The sequence below is a fragment of the Euprymna scolopes genome, chromosome 43, assembly GCF_053919585.1.
Source record: "Euprymna scolopes isolate OS-2025 chromosome 43, ASM5391958v1, whole genome shotgun sequence".
Taxonomy (NCBI): Eukaryota; Metazoa; Mollusca; class Cephalopoda; order Sepiida; family Sepiolidae; genus Euprymna; species Euprymna scolopes.
This window is the reverse complement of record NC_136524.1, coordinates 12,136,186-12,158,679: the sequence shown is the minus strand read 5'-3', so window position 1 is coordinate 12,158,679 and position 22,494 is coordinate 12,136,186. Positions and strand designations below refer to the sequence as shown.

Genomic DNA, 22,494 nt, shown 5'->3' with positions numbered 1-22,494 from the left:
CACTTCAGCAAAAATAACCTCCTCAGTGACATGCAATATGGTTTCCGTTCTGCTAGATCTACAGCATATGTGCTAACAGTTATATCTCATAGTCCAATGTCCTTTCTTCTGACGGAGTTTCACTTAACTTGTTCAAAGTGCATTTGTGTATCTGGTTCAAGTATTTCTTATTTGTGGAATGTAGTCCTTCCACCATGTAGACTAACCCGACAGCTGATCATATACCAGCTCTCAGAAAGTATTATCTTTGTGCATCTGGAAGAATATTTTTTTCTCTCCAGCAGATAATTTTTCTTGGGAACAGTTGTCTTTGCGGGTTTTACCTGTTTTGGCAATAATTTGTCAAAGGTTGGCCATATTTTTCTTGCGAATATCACTTCCACCAGAGACATTTGGGATGGTGTATTCTCATTAAGCATAATACAGTTCGCCTGGAGAAATTGTTGCAATGCTTTTTTGGATGGAGTGTCCTTTGCCTTCTTCAAGGTGTCCACAAATCTTTTAGCCTGTCTGTTTGACCTAAGGTGGTAAGTCGTAGTTGTGATGTGATCCACTTGGAAGTCCTTCATGAACTCTTTAAAGTCCCCGGATGTAAACTGAGTGCTGTTATCTGACACTAAACAGTCGACCATTCCAAACCACATGAATAACTCATGAAGAGTTTTTATAGTGAAATCCGTAGTTGGGCTTTTGCACCTAAAGACTTCAGGCCACTTAAAGAAACTGTCCACTACCATGAGGTGGTACTATCCATCAAGTGGTTCCGCATAGTCCATGTGTATCCGTGACCATGAGTAGTCAGCTTTGGACCATGGGCTAAATTAAATTGGTGGCACTTTAGCAGCTAGTCCACATCTTCTCAATAAATGTGCTATCAGTTTCTGGATCAGGCCGTCTATCATTCCTAGCTATTATCTGCCCTAGGTATTTTAATTGGTTGAGGTAAAAATTCACATTTGGTGTCTTTAGGTGTGAAGCCATTATGTTGCTCTATAGATTCGCTTTTCATTAGAATATCGTCCAGGTATCCAATGGAAAAATCAAAGTTGTTCAATATAGTGTTGATTATCTGTTGAAAATTAGCTGGTGCGACTTTGATCCCAAAAGCTAACCTATTCAACTTAAATAGTCTCTTGTAAGTGGTAATACACAAAAGTTTTGAGCTTTCTTCTTCAACAGGAATCTGTAGGTGCGCTTTGCTCAGATCTATTTTTGAGAATATTTTCCCTTCATTTAGTTTCGTAAAAACTTCCTCGGGGCTGGGTGGTGGGTAATGATGATCCTTAAGTGCTGCATTTAACCCTGTCAAAAAGTCTGCACAGACTGATATCCTTCAATGTTTTTTTCTTTACACTGTAGTTGACTGGGGTCAAAATTCCTGCTTTGACAAGTCTGTCCAGTTCTACATCAATCTTTCTAGCCTTTTCTATATTTTTGAAGTCTTGCTTCTCCAAGATGATTCTTTGGCATCCCTCAGCCAATTGTTGAGGGGTTATGTTTGTTTCCTTTTCCAATCTATTTAGTACCCAGCATTTGAGTTCAGCATACATGGTCGATACTAAGCCTTAAAGTTGTCAGCCGTCAATGAGGATAGTCCAAAGTCATCAGTGTCTATTTATGATTGAAGAAAATGTGGTGTAATCTGTGTCTTCTCTGTGTCCATCTTTTGTGGGATTAGCTGAATTTTGAAGAGTATAATTCCATCAAAGATTTCGCTGTCTCATTGAAGGACAATTGTGCTCTTTGCTCGATGGCAGAAATGACGAATTCATACTATCATAGATATAGGGGTGTTAACTACCCCAGAACAATAACATGCTGCAACAACTGTTACCGCTCTTTTTATATTAACTTTTAACTCTAACTACAAAGTAAATCAAGGAGAAAAGTCAATGAGATATTGATAACCAACACTGACAAAATTTTATTTATAATTAAAAAATTGTAAAATTTAAAAACAAAAAATATTAGGTTCAGGGGTAAGAGCGGGGTTACATTGTAGTGCTTGTTTATTCTTGGGCAATGTCATCCGATATGAAGTAAATTGACATGATCACACTGCATATTAACGGCATCACATTCATATTTTTATATTGCAGATTACATTTATTTCAATATTTGATACATTTTTCCATCTGCACACTTATCAAACCTGACTTTGCTTAAAATTGACAAATTATTAAGTGTATTTTTTTTTGGGGGGGGGGTAAGAATTGTCACTATTCTATTCCCTTCTCTTCCATCCCCCTTATTTTTATATTTACTGCCAACAGCAAAAATAGTGTCCGGCAAAAAATACTTCAAGCAGGATAAAGTATGTTATCAAATACAGTAAATCAAATAAATTTTTTTCTTAATAATTTGACAAAAAAAAAAATGGCTGTGCAGAATCAAATATGGATTTGTAGGATAAATACTGTTGATGACAAAAGTCAAGAAATAAACTTTCCTTTGTTATGAGAAGAGAAGAATAAGAATTATGCAAAATCTGTATGAACTCAATTGATCAAACAATTTTTTAAATTTTTTTCTTTCTTTTCAGGTCCTTGAAATAGCACTAGACATTGAATATTCAGGTGGTTTCCAAATGGCAGTCGATGTGGACTTGATGTTTGGCAAATCTGCTTACCTTTCAATCACCGTGACAAAACTTGTTGGCAGTGCTCGACTTATGTTTACACGCCATCCATATACACACTGGAACTTTGCATTTTATGAAGTGAGTGTTTATTTTATTTTTTTTTAAAGAAGGTTGAACATTTTGCTTCTGAGATTTAATATTAAAAATCCAAACTTATTTAACTTTTTTATTTATTTTCTTATTCACATGTAAAAGTTTTAAATTACATTGATTTATGTTCTAAGAAAGTATTAAAATTTTATAGCTATCTTGGATAGACTGTCTTTTTCAAAAAAAAAGCAAATCTAATGCTATTTCAGCCTTACTTTACATCACCCATTTATTTCTATATAAATTGTTTGCCTTGGCGATTCATGTTTATTTCGGTTATGTTCAAAACATTTACATAGAATTAGCTTTAGAAATTGCGCCTTTTGCATTATATCTCTTTTTTCTTTTTTCATGTTATCTTGTTAGTTGCATGTGTTTGTACACTTGTCTGCAGGATCCTTCCAGATTGAAGGCTTTCTGACTGAAGTCATAGCTCCTTATTTACACATTCAAAAAGGGCTAAGCCAACCCAAGACTGATAGAAGAGGTTTATTCAATTTGATCTTCGATTCAAATCACTGACCAAGCATAGATTGAAATTTATTTGTAATGGTTGGATTACAGAATGTGTTGTGAATTTTATTAATGATTTCATGGGTGGCATTTTTTTTTTCTTGCTTAGTATTCAATATATTGTTATTTGTAATTAAATATATTGTACATTAGATTTCTTTTTATTACTGACATTAATGCAATTTGAATATTTGAATTCATGTTGACAAAGTAGAAACTCTAGTTTGTCATGGCTTCTGGTTATGCAATGTTTATCAACAAACAGTCCCTCACAACTTTTGGTAGAATTTTCTTTTCATACATTTGTAAACATTTTGCTAAGAGTTAACCAAATTTCTTTTATCACTAACCATAAGTCAGTGGCAAGGTCATAAAATGTCATGAAAAAAGTGGAACCAAGTCTGATTTGATTATTTGTAATAAAAATATTAAGATTAATAATAATAATCTGATCTTATATCTTAATAATTAAATAATGAAAAAATAATTACTAATTACCCATCCTCTGCCAAAAAAAGTATCTGACTTAAAATATAATGGTTAATCGTTTTTTAATAAGCACTGCATGTCAATTTAAGATTTCAAAACTGGTAGCTGTTACCAAATAGTTTCTTAACTCTTTTGTTTATTAGCTAAAGTTATATTTTCTGTTTTCCAGGAACCGCATATGGAATTTGAAGTCGAACCAAGAATTGAGGGGAAATCTTTTCCACAGATAACATCATTTATTATAAATCAGGTAAAATGAGAAATATCTGAAATATTCTACTTTTTGATATATATATATATATATATATATATATATATATATATAAACTAGCTGTACCCTGCCACGCGTTCCATTTTCTTAGCTGATGTAGAGATTTTCTGGTTTGGTGACTCTTGAATACGTAACATAAATTGTCCATGTGAAAAAACAGTCAGTGTGTAACTGTAAGCCATACAATTGTAAAGATTGTTCCCTGTGCTTTGTTGATGGTTATTGCAAACGACAATAAAATTGGAAAGTGCAATTTCCTAAAGTGTAATGATGCATCCGGTGGAATCATAGGAATGCATGGAATGAAGATATATTCATCTGTAAAAAGTCCTGTTATGATTGTTGTTTCTATGATATTGTTTCTTAATTTTTTTACTGCAAGCTATGTGCCTTTGCAAAGCTTGGATTGGTTTATATTTCACAACATGATAATAAGTACGCCAAATTTCAGTCGCAATACATGCGGTGACATCCCTGGCAAATATAGCTGTTGGATAATTAACCACTTTATCTGCTTTCACAACAGTGTCGATGGATTTGTATTTGATTACCTCACTTGGAATTTTACATTGAATAATAGCGTGGACGTCTTTGTATTGACCTGCAAGAATAGCTTGTTCACTCAGTCAAGTGAAATTCTTATAATTTGAATATCTGCAAAAACCTTTTAAACTAACTCTTCTTTTGATGTAATAAAATTACAGAAGTTAAAAGTCAAAGAATTTTGCCCTTATCTCTGATCAGCTGGCACTTTTTCGTACCCAATTTCCCACAAGTGATGCAAAAAATTCTGTGCGGATCGAACAGTCTGCAACTGGATATGCATGTTTTGAGTTAAGTTTAATGTCTTCATATGGCACCAAAAAGTAGAGTATTTGAGGCAAGCACTTATTTCATCTGCTGGTGTTAATTGAAGAACAACAGGTAACATTTGTCTGAAATCTCCTGCAAGCAATATTACTGCATTCCCAAATGGTCTGACATTGCCAAGCAAATCTTGCAAGGATCGACCAAGAGCCTCAAGTGATTTTTTGCGTACCATTGTGCATTCATCCTAAACAATAAGTTTGCATTTCTGCAATATTTTTCCCCATATTGGATGTTTTGGAGATGTCGAACATGAGATTTTTGAAAAATTGAATGTTTTAAAGTAGAATAAATAATTCTTCTACTTGGCAGCAAGGTCGCAGGTATTCCTCATGCAGCAAGGGCTAAGGCTATGTCATTTTGTTACCAAATGGCTGCCAAAATCAATTTAATTAGAAAGGTTTTACCAGTTACTTCTGGTGCTGTTCAAGGTAGCAGTAATTTCCAAATAACTTCTATTCTTGCAGTCAGTAAATTAGGTGACTAAAATAGGACTTATCCGTGTTTTGACAATGCCTTATTCACTGTAATTAATTTAGGAGACTAAAATAGGATGAGGGATTAGAGATGGACAGATAGAGAGGAGGAAGATATATAAATAGAAAAGAGAAAGTGAGAGGAAAATAGAGAAAGAGAAGAAGATAGAGAGAGATAAAGGGATTGATATATAGGCAGAGAGAGGGGGAGAGTTAGAAACAGAGGGATGAGACAGAGGAAAGGAGAGAGAGAGAGTTAGAGAGAGAAAGGGGCTCAAAGAGAGATGGAGAGGGTGATATAGAGAGAAAGATAGATTGAGAGAGGGAAAGGGAGAGATGGATAGAGAGAGAGAGGAAGCTTTCGAGACTGATGCAATTTTAATTTTTTATTACTATCCAGAGTACCCTTTATTTTTTTTTTTTTCGGGAGCTAGATTTTCCACACATTAGAAACCGACCAGGTTATTTGTATTTTCACCTAACAAATTAATAAAAGAAAAAAGATATTGTAAAATTTGGATTTAGTGTGAAAATACTATTTTAAAAAATAGCACGATAACATAAGTGCCACTTTAGGTACTCATTGGGCGTTGAGTTCCATGGCGAGCAGCATAATTATTTAATGGTCACTCCCTTAGGCCCCCTCCCCTAGTCAAGGCTAATGCATGCGCACTTAACATTTTTTTTGTTTACTGACGTTGGCTTAGTAACTAAACGATTTATTGATAGTTTTGTAACCCTTAAACACATGCCGAAAGATTTAAATTGGTTCATTATTGTTGTAATGAAAAAAAAAAAGTTTCATTAAACACAAAACCAAAAACACATATTAATGATAAATGATTTATTATTCTATTCATTGAAATTTACTAATTTTTAAATAAAAAAGTAAAAAAAAGTTAATAAAAAAAATAGTTGCTTATGTGCACATGTAAAAATGTTTGTAAGAAATGTAAGTGAGAAATTATTTTAATCATTTAAAAAACTTGGTATTTTTTAAAAATTTTTTCTTTAGATTAGGTCCACCTTATAATCACCCCCAACCTCCTCATCTGAAGAACAGCTTCCGGAATAAACACCATTTTTGGAAGGGGGGGGGGCGTGAAAAAATATTTGTAAAATTTAACTGATATTTGTTGTCAGCATACCCACCCGAAAATATTATTTAAAAAAAAAAAAAGGAGAGGTTCAGTGCCATTTGCAGAGAAGTAGATTTATTTATCAATAAAAGTCATCATTTAAAAAAGAAAAATCTGGAGGTGGACCTAAATGTAAATATTTACCCAAAAAATTATCCACTCATGTAAATTAAAAATGTCTGTAAAAGTGAGAAATTATCAATACATGGTTTAGTTATTTTTTTTTTTTTTTAATATTCATGAAAAGAGTTAAGCCAACGTAAGTAAATACATGAATTACAAATGTTTGTAAAAGTGAGAAATTATTAATAAATGTTTAGTAACTTTTTTTCTTTTAATATTCATAAAGAGTAAAACTTTTTTCCAATATTCATGAAAAGAGTTAAGCCAACGTAAATAAATAATGTTTGTAAAAGTGACAAAATCAGGTTTAGTTACATTTTTTATTCATGAAAAGAGTTAAGCCAATGTAAATAAATAATGTTTGTGAAAGTGTGAAAGGCAACGTAAGTAAATAAATGATAAATGTGCGCATGCATTAGCCTTGACTAAGGAGAGGGGGGGGGACTAAGGGAGCGACCATTAAATAATTCTGCTGGTCACCATGGAACTCAACACCCAAGGAGAACCCCACTTTATTTTAAATATTTATTTTCCAAAGGACTGTTTGAATAAATCAACAATGAATAAAATGGTGCTCCTACCCTTTATTGCCGAAATTGGAGACACCATTTTTTTTCACGCACTTGCTATCCAAATCTAGGGGAGACATCATTATATGACCGAATGATTGCTTCCAGAAAGGGAAAGAATAAATTTACCAAAATTAACATTTATTACTTCCGGAAACGTTAAATTAAACTAAAATTATCATTTATTACTTCCAGAAACTTGGTAAACCGATATTACTGGAGAAAATGAATCTTGACAATTCTAAAGAATGTTTAAAATTATTTATTTGTTCGAAAAAAAAACAAAAAAAAAACTTCTGGAAAGAACTATGAAAAAAAGCAAATAAAGAAAGTGAAAAAGAACATATATCCATAATTGTTTAATTGGAAATGTTTCGATTTAATTAATGAGAACGGGAAAGTTTTTCATGGAACATTTAAAAAAAATTTTTTTTATTAAAAACAGAAAATTGAAATGACATATTCATAATAGTTTAAACTGGGCGAGAACCATTTGAAAACCAAAACAAAACCAAAACATTTATTAGTTTTTTTTTGTTTGTTTATTGTTTCGTTTGTGTGTGTGTGTGTATTTTTTTTTTTTTTTTTTCGAACAAATAAATAATTTTATACATTTTTTTTTTTTTTGAATTAAAGCAACTTTGAAAGGCAACAACAAATTAATTTAAATGATTTTTTTTAACCGAGAAGTGGGTTGTTTTTATTTTTATTTTTTTTTACTGGGAATCGAAATATAATTGTAAAAACATTGATTGAAAAGTTTGCGTAAAAAAATATAATTTTAAGAAAACAATTTTGAAACGAAAGCAACATTGGACTTTTATAAAATAGTTTTGGGGGGTCGAATAAATAAATAATTTTAAACATTCTTTTGAATTGTCAAGATTTTTTTGTCAATAAATAAATTTCAAGCAATTTTTGCAATAAATAATAAATAGCAACTTCGTTAATTTTACGACTCGCCCCAGCATATTATAAACACCCCAACCTCCCCATGTTAAAACGGCTTTTGGAATGAACACCCTCAACCTCTCCATGTTAAGAACGACTTTCGAGATTTGTGGAAGGGCATGTCTAATTTGAAAGCCGTTTGTAACATGGGGAGGTTAGAATGTTTATAATACACATGTTGTAAAAATGAAATAGTTTAGAAAAAGTTAAAACAAACTTTTTTATGTAAACAATGCCGTGAAAGAAACTAAACAATTAAAACGTAATGTTTTATGAGTGAAAAGCGTTAAGAGAAATAAAGGAATTTAAAATTAAAAAATTGGTAAGAATTTAAATTTAAAAAATATGGGATTTTTTTTTTTTCTGCTAATGCAGAGAGTGATCCGCGCTATTTTTTAAATTGTATTTCCACGTTTAATTCAAGTTTTATGATATGTTTTTTATTCAATTGTAAGAATTGCAGAATAGGTACAAAACACCCTCCCTTCCCCATGTTAAGAATGGCTTTTTAAATAATAACGTTATTATTTCAGCACGGATCACTCTGTGCATGAGTACCTTTTTTTTTTTTTTACTTGTAATTCGAGAGTAGTTGAAACAGAAGTTACCGGAAATAAAACCGGGCAGTCTCGTAGAAACGACTTACGAAATATATTTATATTTTAATTAATATTTTTATAATTTGCAATGTTAAATTATTTTAATAACATGCAAACATTCATTGACTTTACAGACAGATTTTCTGAAAATTTCAATTAAATTGGTAATATAGAAATATGGTTACATCGATGTTGAACAAACCAAGAATTACATTTTTATATATATAGATTAATAGACAAAGTTGACATTTTCTAATTTGGGAGTTATGCATTCAGATGCATTGTTCATATTACATATCAATTTCTACATTTTCTTAGTTATGGGAAGCAAGGAACAAGGAATTTCAAAGGCAATCTGTTTGAGAAACAAAGCTGATAGAGTAAAAAACTTGAACAGTGAAGGGGTGAAATTTGCTAAGTATAGAGTTGGACGTGGGTATTCATGTTAGGAGACAAAAGTGCAGCAAGTTTATTGAAGAACATGTAATCGAAGTAAAAAAAATAAAAATAAAAAAGTACAGATACCACATTCCGGCAATGGTACAGTGTGGAATTAAAGGCGGCAGATTTGTGGTTGGTGTATCAGCCCAGATATGGCAAGAATGCTCCATGCATGGGCAAATGATGGTTTTATAGAGATATGCTACTAGCAAGTATGAGATGTTTTCTAGCTCGGTAGAGGGAGCCTACCTTCAAAGAAGTCATATAGTGAGTGGATCATAATATGAATTTTAATCCGCATCAACCACAGCTAATCTCTAGATTCTACTCTTCACTGCTAATCGACTGAACTTCTTTTACCCAGAGAAAAAAAGGAATGACTATCATCATTTCTAGGTCAAACAAATTTCTGTTAATGATAATGCAGTTTTCTATTTACTTCCCTTGTGTCTGTGTACATACATTGACCTAATTAAAGGGATCTAAATGTTTCCTACTCTTGTTAATTAAAATATTGGTAAGGATCTAAATATCGAATGCAAAACGAGACTAATATACACAGATTAAATGGTCTGCATTTCCCAGTAGGTCATGATTATGGCACTTGATCTCTTCTTCACACTGATACAAGCAATCACTTACAGAGGATCTGTTGTAATGCGACTGTCATTTGGTGTATCAGATGAAGTTTGGTTGGCACTGAACCGGGTCAATAGTATAGCTGCTGCAACAGATTCTTTTTCATCCAAAAGGATGACCTGTGTTCTAGTTAGAATTTTCCTCAGAGTCATGTCATCCAATTTTGATTCAGCATAGAGTTCCTGATACACGTAACTAATCTGGCTGCAAAGGAAAATAGCATCCTTTTTTTTTCTTTTTTTTTTTCTTTTTTTTTTTTTTGTGGTACAAGCAGGATGAGCCTCCAAAGCATTCAGTTAAGAATACAGTTTTGTGTTGTAAAATCTTTAACGCTATCAAAGAATCTGTTGCAAATATGGTTATCAAGGTTTGCTTAACATGACCTCTGTCCAACTTTTGTTCCTTGCTCAGAGAATACCTCACCTATCCTTCATGAAAAACAAACTCTACCTGTTTGTTGCAACCATGAATTTGATAACTGCACTCCCACCAAAAAAACGAGGCCACATGTAGGCTGTGATGCCTTAGAATGGAAAATTGGTGTCTTCACTTTGGCCCTTTGGATAGATGGGAAATTGAAAATCAATTGGCTGGTCATGTGATGCCCTAGTATCTATAAGTTCATCTCCAACTGTATTATTCAATCGGATGCTTTAAAAAATCCGAACCTTATTTCTCTTTTATTTTATTTTTTAAATAGATAGAATGTGGTGTCTGAGGGTCAGTCATGTTGAGAACAAAGATTACCACTGCCAAATTTCTGTGAGTAATGCTTCTCTCTCAGTAGGATAACCTAAGGCTAATGTTCCCAATCTCACTGTAAAATTTTCTTTCTGGGAACAATGTATCCTATGCATCAAAAATAATTGTATTTGAAAACTTTATGCAGCATTAAATAACCCATAGATGATTGATGTGCCATAAAATAAATCAATTTTTCAAACTGGAAACAATTTCATAGCTCTTGCCTTTTTTTATCTTTTTGTCTTCACATTTCATGAGTGATGTTTCTGACAAAGAGGGGAGAATTGTATTCTGGATTGAAATATTTCTACATTCCATCTTATCATTGATTAGTTTTTAACTTTGAAGTAGTATTTTTTTTCTCTTTAACTCTATACATTAAGTGGCTTCATGTCTTGTCTGGAATAATTTGCATCATAAAAAAATAGCTTGTACATGAGACTAGATCGAACCCTGATTCCTACAAGACAATAAATGGAACCTACAGAAAGCCAATGGTTGCATAGTCTTTAATTTATTTCAGCTTTAACGAACCAAAGGTTACAAGTCTTCAATGAAAACTATTTATTGCGATGGAAAGAAACCGACTATAATCAAGCAAGAGACTGAACTCCCTGAATTGGTGAAATATATTGATTGCTTATTGATTGCTTATTGATTACTTATTGATTGCTTATGCTGATGTAAAAATTCATTGATTGATCATCAAAACCATTCATTTACTTGACTCTAACTTCAAATACATGACTCATCTTGACATCCACCATAGCCTAATCATCTCACCGACCCAGACAAACGGAGTAATAGATAGAAAGTTAGAGATGGGAGACTTTCAGTAAATTGATGATTATGGTTAATTAGAACAATTCAAATGAAAGTTTATTTTGGTTTGTGTTTTTTTTTTTTTTTTTTCAAAACACAACTCGATCTTAAAACTGAGGAATATTTTTGCATGTATTTGTGATGTTTAAATATATAGGGGAAAAAAACCCCAAAACTTCCAGAAACAAGTTAGCTCAACTTTAGTGTAATAAATTTACAGCATATACAGGGTTATCAGAAACTAACTCCTATCATTAAATGCTTGTAATTTACTACCAAAATATAATTCTTACAAGAAATAAATATAAGTGCATCAGGTTTTATTTAGAATCCAATATAGGTGCCAGCATTTGGCACACCTGGAAACTGATCAACTGATTTCACAAGCAACTTCATTTTTCTTTTTTACAAATAAGTCAACACTTGTCAAGGCTAAAAATCCATTTGAAGATATAGGTTGACAGATGAATGGTGATGAATATTATGAAAAGACTTTAAATCTTCACATACCACTAACTCAAAACAACAGCTGACCTAGAAAACAGCATTTTTCCTATTATCAAAAATATTGTTGGAAAATTCTCTCTGTGGTAACAGTTTTCAAGAACTCTGGAAGACCTGACCCACGAAATTATTGTCCTCTAACCCTAACACTCACTTTTTGCTAAAATTTTTTAATTTTTAAGCAGTCTAGTGATAGTCCACTATCTCCACAATGCTAAATTTTTTTATGACCAACAGTATGGATTTAAGCACTGTTCTACTGTGGATATCCTTTTATCTCTGTGCATACACCATACACTGAATCCTTGCCAGGTGAAGGAAGGGTGATAGGGCTTGATATATCCAAGGCTTTTATTTGCTAATGATGCGGTCCTCTATTCTTGACATGCAGCTAAATATAGCCAAAGTAATAGTAATTTCCTTAGGAAATAATCTCCAATTTGTAGTGAAATGGTTTCAAAATTGGATGATCACCTTTAATTCTACCAGGACAAAGCTCCTTTCTTTTAAGAATTATGAGAAAATTTTCCAACCACCAAGAGATCAATGTTATCTAACATTCAGTTAACATGGATTATAATAAATACATAGAAGATACTGCCAAGTCTGCTGCAAAGAAGGTAGGATCCCTCTATCGGGCTAGTAAACTTTTCATGTCTGCCAGTATCTTATATCACCACGGAGTATTATTGCCATAAATGGGCTGATAAACCAGCTGCTAGTTTCCCTGTTTTAGACAGTGTATAAGAAAAAAATCTCTCATCTAATATGTTCCACAGTTTACCAAGCTCCAGCTCCTGTCCCATCATCACAATGTTGCATCCCTGCTGCTTTTTTTTTTTTTACCTTCCATAATATTTTCCATTTCATCTTCCATATTTATTTTGGTTTTTAAAGAACTTATTGAGAGAGAAGAGTAATAATTAAATTTTAAGTAACTTTTTTTTTTTTAAACTGCTATCTAAAAAAATTTTCTTTTTCAGATAAAAAGGGTAGTGAAAAAAAAACACACATTACCAAACTATAAGATCAGATTCCGCCCATTCTTCTTCAAACCTGAGTCTCTTAATCCACTTGAAGATATTTACTTACATGGAAACCCTCTGGGTGTTGGTTGGCTTGAAGTAAACATTGTTGGTTGCTCGCGACTTGCCAAGATTCCTTCAAATGTTTCTTTGTTTTGTACGCTTCGTCTAGGTGAGTTGGACAGACAATTTTAATCTAAAGTTTGTAAAACTATCAACTTATTCCATATATTACACACACATATTACACACACACACTATGAAAATAAAATAGTTCCTGGAAGCATATTTTCAATCTGAAACTTGAGCAATAAAGTAACTCAAAGCTACAAATATGATGCATCTATTTTATTTTGGTTCTAAATTTTCTAGGAATAAATCTTTGTTAGAAGGATGTTTTATATTAATAATATAAAATCCCCATTTTTTTCTTTACACCAGTTCTTGTCATGTATTTGAAACAGTTCTTGATTAAAAACTTTAATGACACTTGACATGTCAAGAAATTTAACTGTGAATGCTCCTAAAGTTCTTAATCCAGAGCTGTTCCAAGTACACCATTTCACAAAAAAACAGTGCGAAAAGAAAAAAAGATTCTAGTAAAAAATAATGGAGGGAAGAGGTTGTATTATTAGTATTAAACACCCCCTGTCTCTATTGAAGGTAATTGTTCATAAAAATGTAAAACAAAAGTAAAAATTTAATAAGAAATATTTGCAATCATCGATACAAATATAAAAATATATAAAGTTGAGTATTTTTTTTCTCTCTGACATTGATATTAAATGCCTACTTTTTATATTTAAAAATTATTGAAATGAACTTTAATGAGCTTGGTCATGTATATGCGAGTAACTATATGAACATTAACTAATTTGCATATTCATTTAAAAAACGAGCGTTAATTAATTGTTCATTTTTTATGGTTTCTTAGATGATTGATTGTACATAATTGCATAGAATTTAAGATGAAAACATTCTACCACACAGCTATATATATATAGAGAGAGGTGTGTGTGTGTGTGTGTGTGTGTGTGTGCAAAATGTCTCTACTAAACTCCTCTGAATATTTGGTCTACAGAGTTGAAATTTGATATAAGTTATTGAAACCTGTAGCTCACTTTCAATTTAGTTTTTAGTCGGAAAAAATTGTCAGGGTCAAAATTGAAAATGAGCCTGTTGACCGTGGAGGGTGACTTGAATAAAACTTTACTCCTGCTATTACTTTTGCACATGCGCAAAAGTAAACATTCATGGCTTGAAGTTACTTAAACTTTAACCTATTGTATCCATTTGTTGGTAGCTTGGATGGTATCAACACTAGAGAAATAAATAATGACTAAGGTTGGTATGCTAAACATACTGGTTTTGTTTCTAGCAGATGGTACACAACTTAATTTTTTTTATACAAAAATTTTGTAATCATTGTTATATATTGGATAATAACCAATAGAGAATTAGCTCCATAATTATAAGTAAGAAATTTGCATAAATTAAAATATAATATTCATGAATATTTTACAACTGAGCTATGCCAGTATTCTAGTGGCTTTATTGCTCACATTTTATATTTATCTATGTGTATTTATTTATTTTTTTTTATATCAGTAACATATTGAAAAAAATCAATAAAATATACAACAACTATATTTAACAAATGTTTTCCATATATATATATATTTTTTTAAGCTTCTGCTGAAATGGAGAGAATGAATATTACTAGAAAGAAAACTTGGGTAGTTGTTGATGTGGAGATTACCAAGGGACATAACCAGCCGATCGGACTTGTTTTTAAAGAGGTATGTAAATTATTACTCCATTCACATTTATGATACCCTCTCTCCCTTAAAAATTCAATTATTTTGATTAAAAAACTTTATCTTTAAGGTTATCTGTCAATTGATCAGTTTTTCCCTATTGTAACATTTTGAACATGTCCAATAAACTGGACAATTTGACTCAACACTTGCATTGCATCAACTTCTCTATTTACATTTTAAAGTGTTCAATTCATTGAACCAGGACACTGAAGGGGTTAAAATAGACACTTAACATATTTTATTTTCATTTTTTCCCATTTTTGTGTTTCATACTAGCATAATCATGTTCGCACCAGTTCCCATTAGATCAGCAAAGTTAAGCAATCATTACTCAGTAGGTACTTCCAAAACAATCCAGAATTACCCTAAGCCTCCTGTATATGTAACAAAATATAACTTTTATATAACTTGGTATTATCAGAATTTTCATACCATTTTAAAAAAGCCTAAAATAAATTATTGATATTTTAAAGATTTTTTGTTTTTTTTCAGCATACAAAAATTATGAAAATTGTAAGATAAAAATTATTGATGCCTTAAAACAATATTCCTATGTATATGATATTTCTAATGTGCAAACATACCCGTTTTTAAGAAATCTAGTGAAAATCAGTCAATAGTCAGATTTTAAATTAATCAATACTTATTCAGTTTTAAATATTTTTAATTTTTAAAAAATGAAGTTTTTTGTAAAATGCAGGGATTTTTTTTTGTTTTTTGTAAGTGTCTACTTATATTTCGTTTTACAAATCTGAACAAAATATATTAGATTGGAGCAAAATTTCAAAATATAAAGGTGGAGAGATTGATTTTTAAATATTGAATTTTTTATGTATAAACTTTCTACTTACCTTTAATTTATAAACAGAAAATAGAAATAAATTCAATTTCGTTATGCTTTGTACAATATAATTAGTTGAGTTGCAAAGAAAAAACATTCTCCAAAATATTTTTTAAATATTTAAATTATTTAAATTTAATTCTGAAAAGGTCAATTTTAAACATAGAAATTAAAATACAGTTTACAATTTTTTTCTAAATATTGTAATATAATATAAAAATGACTACCACCAATTTTAAAAGAAAAGTCAACACAAATTTAAAAATATTTGATTGTAAATTGTTAATTATTGTTGGTGGAAATTGCTTTTAGCCTTTTTTAATTTTTTTACCAGGAAATTTACGGAAATTGTAAAGTATCAAATTTATGTTATCCTTTAGTGTGCTTACCCGCCTTTGGTAGATACTAGTGATGGGACGATCCCAATATTTTTCCCTGATTCCAATACAGTTACTAATTCTGATTCCAATTCTTTATAAATCTCTAAATATTTACTTTAAAATTATTTTTTCCGATTACCATAAAAACACAATTTAAGTTTGCAGATATTTTCTAAAATGTAAAAATACACTTGTAGTGGTTAGTCTATAGTTTTTAGTTTGACTGGTAGTTTAAAATCAATAAATATTGTTTTATAATTATTACCAGCTGCAGAAGATTTTGTTTTAAATAAAATCAAATAAAAAGAAGATAATTAAAGGAATCAATTTGGCATCAGAAAATAGATACAAATTTCTCCGATGTCCCAAAAAGTTCTGATTTTTCCAATATTTCCGATTCTGATTAATCGTCCCAACACTAGTAGATACCATCTCAGAACATCTTTGTATATAGCATCAACATTAGATATGAATGGTTTTATATTTAATATACATTTAGAAATAACCAAGTTAGGACTTTTTATTGTATAAGAATGCTAATGCTCAGCAGGTATATAAATACATAATCATTTTCATCATCTACGTCGTGGGGGCACAAGTGTCTGCAGTTCGTCAGAGCATTCATCATTAAAATACTTGTAGAACAGGCAGAGGGATGCAATGTTTCGTCGATGGGACAGAGACTGAAGCTTAGATGCCAGTTCAGGGCCTATCAGATTGGCGACTCTCTTTTGAACCTTGTCTAGGAGCAAGAGATTAGCAGCATATGCACCAGCCCAAATACTCCATACATGGGCCATGGTGGCCTTATAGAGGTACAGGATACTTTCAGGTGTCAGTAGTTTTCTAGCACGGTAGAGAGAGCCTATCTTCTTTGCAGCGGCCCTGGCAATGTTTTCAATGTAATTGTTCCAACTCATGTTTCCTGTGAACGTTAGGCCAAGCAGTTTGAAAGATGTACTCTCAGATAGGGAGTCACTGGCCATTGCTATTGGTGGCAGAGAAGGTTTCTTGTAATTATATTGAAGTGAACCAGTTTAGTCTTGGCAGCATTGAATGTGACCATCCATTTTTGTCCCCATTCCACTACAGATTGGAGGTCATCCTCTAGTGTTTTTGGCATTTCTTTAGTTATGTGTTCATTCGTTTTCCTGTCATGCCTGTTATAGAGTGTGGTGTCATCAGCATATATACCTATCTCAGAGGCAGTTTTGTCGGGGATAAACATTTAATTTAAACTGCAGAGTTTATTAAAGACATAACCCTAACCCGACAGGGATCATGAAATTATTTAGTAAACAGCAAACAAGTAAAAACAAAAAACCTTAAAATTATCAAGTACAGTTTTTAAATGCAGTTTTGTGAATTTACAAATTTGTGTTTTTCTGTTCATGAAAATTTTAAACATGTCTTGTCACAACTAACAGATCAACAAATGTGACATTTAAAACATTGGCTTGACAGACCAACAGATGTGCCGTTTCAAAACTTACATATGACAGATCAACTAAAATGCTATTGTTAATAGGCATCTCCCATCTTTGCCATAATCATTTTTCTTCATTTGTAACTCCTTCCATCAAGATGCTTCATGCTTTGTCTGGAGCGATTTATATATTTTTTTAAAATTTCTTTTTGCTGAAAATTAGTTATTTCATTTATTTATATATTTTTCCATGTTTCTATTTTTCTTGTTTTGTAGGGAAATAAAACAGACTGTGATGAAGAAACGGTTGTTATTGAAAGTGTCGTTCCAGACTCCCCTGCTGGACAGGTGGATGTAAGAAAGGTACAAGTAATTTATTACTCTAAACGTATATTGATCTACACCCTTTACCAGAAACAATGTTTCATTAGTGTTGGCACTAGTATTCGTATACAATTATAGAATAAATTAAAATTTTCATAAATTCTTTCTGATGTGATCTAAAGGAATAATAATAGAAAATGCCAACATTGAATTTAGAAAGATTTCTTGCTGAATTCATTTTAGCTGATAGTTTGTCTAACTTGTAATTTTTTTTTTTTTTTTACTTGGGAGTTCTGACTTATCTAGGTCCAAAGGACACTTGGGAATAACAGTCAATGAATGTAAGGTGGTACTGTAGTAACTGTTCATGATGTAAATTGGGTAGAATCACCAAGACCTTGTTTACGTTGCATTTGAAGCACACCGGGTATTATTCAATATACGTATATATATGCATATATATATATATATATATATATATATATATATATATATATATATACGTATATTGAAGCACACCGGGTGGTATTCAATATACGTATATATATATATATATATATATATATATATATACGTACATATATATATATATATATATATATACATATATATATATATATATATATATATATATACACATATATCTATATATATGTATTTATGTGTGTATATATATGTATTTATATGTATATATATATGTATTTATGGGTATATATATGTACATACACGTGTTTATATGTATATATACATGTGTGTATGTATACATATATGTATATATATATATACTTGTGTGTATATATGTATATATATACATGTGTGTACATATATATGTATATATACATGTGTGTATGGAAGAAAGGTACATATAATATTAATACATATGTGTATATATATGTATATATATATGTATATAGATGTGTGTATAAATATGTACATATACGTGTGTATAAATATGTACATATACATGTGTATATATATGTATATATACATGTGTGTATATATATGTACATATACATGTGTGTATATATATGTACATATACATGTGTGTATATATATGTATATATACATGTGTGTATATATATGTATATATACATGTGTGTATATATATGTATATATACATGTGTGTATATATATGTATATATACATGTGTGTATATATATGTATATATACATGTGTATATATATGTATATATACATGTGTGTATATATATGTATATATACATGTGTGTATATATATCTATATATACATGTGTGTATATATATGTATATATACATGTGTGTATAAATATGTATATATACATGTGTATATATATATATGTATATATACATGTGTATATATATGTATGTATGTATGTATATATACATGTGTATATATATGTATATATACATGTGTATATATATGTATATATACATGTGTATATATATGTATATATACATGTGTATATATATGTATATATACATGTGTATATATATGTATATATACATGTGTATATATATGTATATATACATGTGTGTATATATACATGTGTATATATATGTATATATACATGTGTGTATATATATGTATATATACATGTGTGTATATATATGTATATATACATGTGTGTATATATATGTATATATACATGTGTGTATATATATGTATATATACATGTGTGTATATATATGTATATATACATGTGTGTATATATATGTATATATACATGTGTGTGTATATATATGTATATATACATGTGTGTGTATATATATGTATATATACATGTGTGTGTATATATATGTATATATACATGTGTGTGTATATATATGTATATATACATGTGTGTATATATATATGTATATATACATGTGTATATATATATGTATATATACATGTGTGTATATATATGTATATATACATGTGTGTGTATATATATGTATATATACATGTGTGTATATATATATGTATATATACATGTGTGTATATATATATGTATATATACATGTGTGTATATATATGTATATATACATGTGTGTATATATATGTATATATACATGTGTGTGTATATATATGTATATATACATGTGTGCATATATATGTATATATACATGTGTGCATATATATGTATATATACATGTGTGTATATATATGTATATATACATGTGTGTATATATATGTATATATACATGTGTGTGTATATATATATACATATGTCGTTCTATATATATACATATACATGTGTGTGTATATATATGTATGCATGTGTATATATATGTATATATACATATGTGTGTATATATATATGTATATATATACATATGTGTGTATATGTATGTATATATATGTATGTATATATGCGTATATATATATGTGTGTATATATATGTGTATACGTGTGTGTATATATGTGTATATATATGTGTATATGTATGTATATATGTGTATATATATGTATGTATATATATGTGTGTATATATGTGTGTATATATATGTGTATATTTATGTGTGTATATGTATATTTATGTGTGTATATGTATATTTATGTGTGTATATATATGTATATATATGTGTGTATATAAATGTATATATATGTGTGTATATAAATGTATATATATGTGTGTATATAAATGTATATATATGTATGTATATGTATGTATATATATGTATATGTAGGTATGTATATGTATGTATATATATATATATGAATATGTATGTGTGCATATATATATATGTATATGTATGTATGTATATGTATGTATGTATATGTATGTATGTATATATATGAATATGTATGTGTGCATATATATATATGTATATGTATGTATGTATATGTATGTATGTATATGTATGTATGTATATATATGAATATGTATGTGTGCATATATATATATGTATATGTATGTATGTATATGTATGTATGTATATGTATGTATGTATATATATGAATATGTATGTATGCATATATATATGAATATGTATGTATGCATATATATATGAATATGTATGTATGTATATGTATGTATGCATATATTTATATGTATATGTATGTATGTATGCATATATTTATATGTATATGTATGTATGTATGTATGCATATATATATATATATATATATATATATGTGTGTATGTATGTATGCATATATATATATGTATATGTATGTATGCATATATATATATGTATATGTATGTATGCATATATATATGTATATGTATGTATGCATGTATATATGTATATGTATGTATGCATATGTATATGTATGTATGCATATATATATGTATACGTATGTATGCATATATATATGTATGTATGCATATATATATGTATATGTATGTATGCATATATATATGTATATGTATGTATGCATATATATATGTATATGTATGTATGCATATATATATGTATATGTATGTATGCGTATATATATGTATATGTATGTATGCATATATATATGTATATGTATGTATGCATATATATATGTATATGTATGTATGCATATATATATGTATATGTATGTATGCATATATATATGTATATGTATGTATGCATATATATATGTATATGTATGTATGCATATATATATGTATATGTATGTATGCATATATATGCATATGTATGCATATATATATGTATATGTATGTATGCATATATATGCATATGTATGCATATATATATGTATATGTATGTATGCATATATATGCATATGTATGCATATATATATGTATATGTATGTATGCATATGTATGCATATATATATATATATATATGTATATGTATGCATATATATATGTATATGTATGTATGCATATATATGTATATGTATGCATATATATGTATATGTATGCATATATATATGTATATGTATATGTATGCATATATATATATGTATATGTATGCATATATATATATGTATATGTATGCATATATATATATGTATATGTATGCATATATATATATGTATATGTATGCATATATATATATGTATATGTATGCATATATATATATGTATATGTATGCATATATATATATGTATATGTATGCATATATATATATGTATATGTATGCATATATATATATATGTATATGTATGCATATATGTATATGTATATGTATGCATATATATATATGTATATGTATGCATATATATATGTATATGTATGCATATATATATGTATATGTATGAATATATATATGTATATGTATGCATATATATATATGTATATGTATGCATATATATATATGTATATGTATGCATATATATATATGTATATGTATGCATATATATATATGTATATGTATGCATATATGTATATGTATGCATATATGTATATGTATGCATATATATATGTATATGTATGCATATATGTATATGTATGCATATATATATGTATATGTATGTATATGTATATGTATGTATATGTATATGTATGCATATATATATGTATATGTATGCATATATATATGTATATGTATGCATATATGTATATGTATGCATATATATATGTATATGTATGCATATATATATGTATATGTATGCATATATATATGTATATGTATGCATATATATATGTATATGTATGCATATATATATGTATATGTATGCATATATGTATATGTATGCATATATATATGTATATGTATGCCTATATGTATATGTATGCATATATATATGTATATGTATGCATATATATATGTATATGTATGCATAAATGTATATGTATGCATATATGTATATGTATGCATATATATATGTATATGTATGCATATATATATGTATATGTATGCATATATATATGTATATGTATGCATATATATATGTATATGT

At 29.2% G+C, this 22,494-nt stretch overlaps 1 protein-coding gene across 2 annotated transcripts in view; it reads left to right on the top strand.

Moving 5' to 3' along the window:
* Nucleotides 1-22,494, top strand: part of LOC145268189 (PDZ domain-containing protein 8-like) — a 386,752-nt gene that overhangs the window by 204,335 nt on the left and 159,923 nt on the right. For both annotated transcript variants that reach the window (XM_080123425.1, XM_080123426.1), the window contains exons 6-10: nt 2,543-2,719; nt 3,903-3,983; nt 12,862-13,075; nt 14,593-14,702; nt 17,647-17,733. In XM_080123425.1, coding sequence (XP_079979551.1) covers nt 2,543-2,719; nt 3,903-3,983; nt 12,862-13,075; nt 14,593-14,702; nt 17,647-17,733 — 669 coding nt within the window. The remainder of the gene's footprint in view (nt 1-2,542; nt 2,720-3,902; nt 3,984-12,861; nt 13,076-14,592; nt 14,703-17,646; nt 17,734-22,494) is intronic.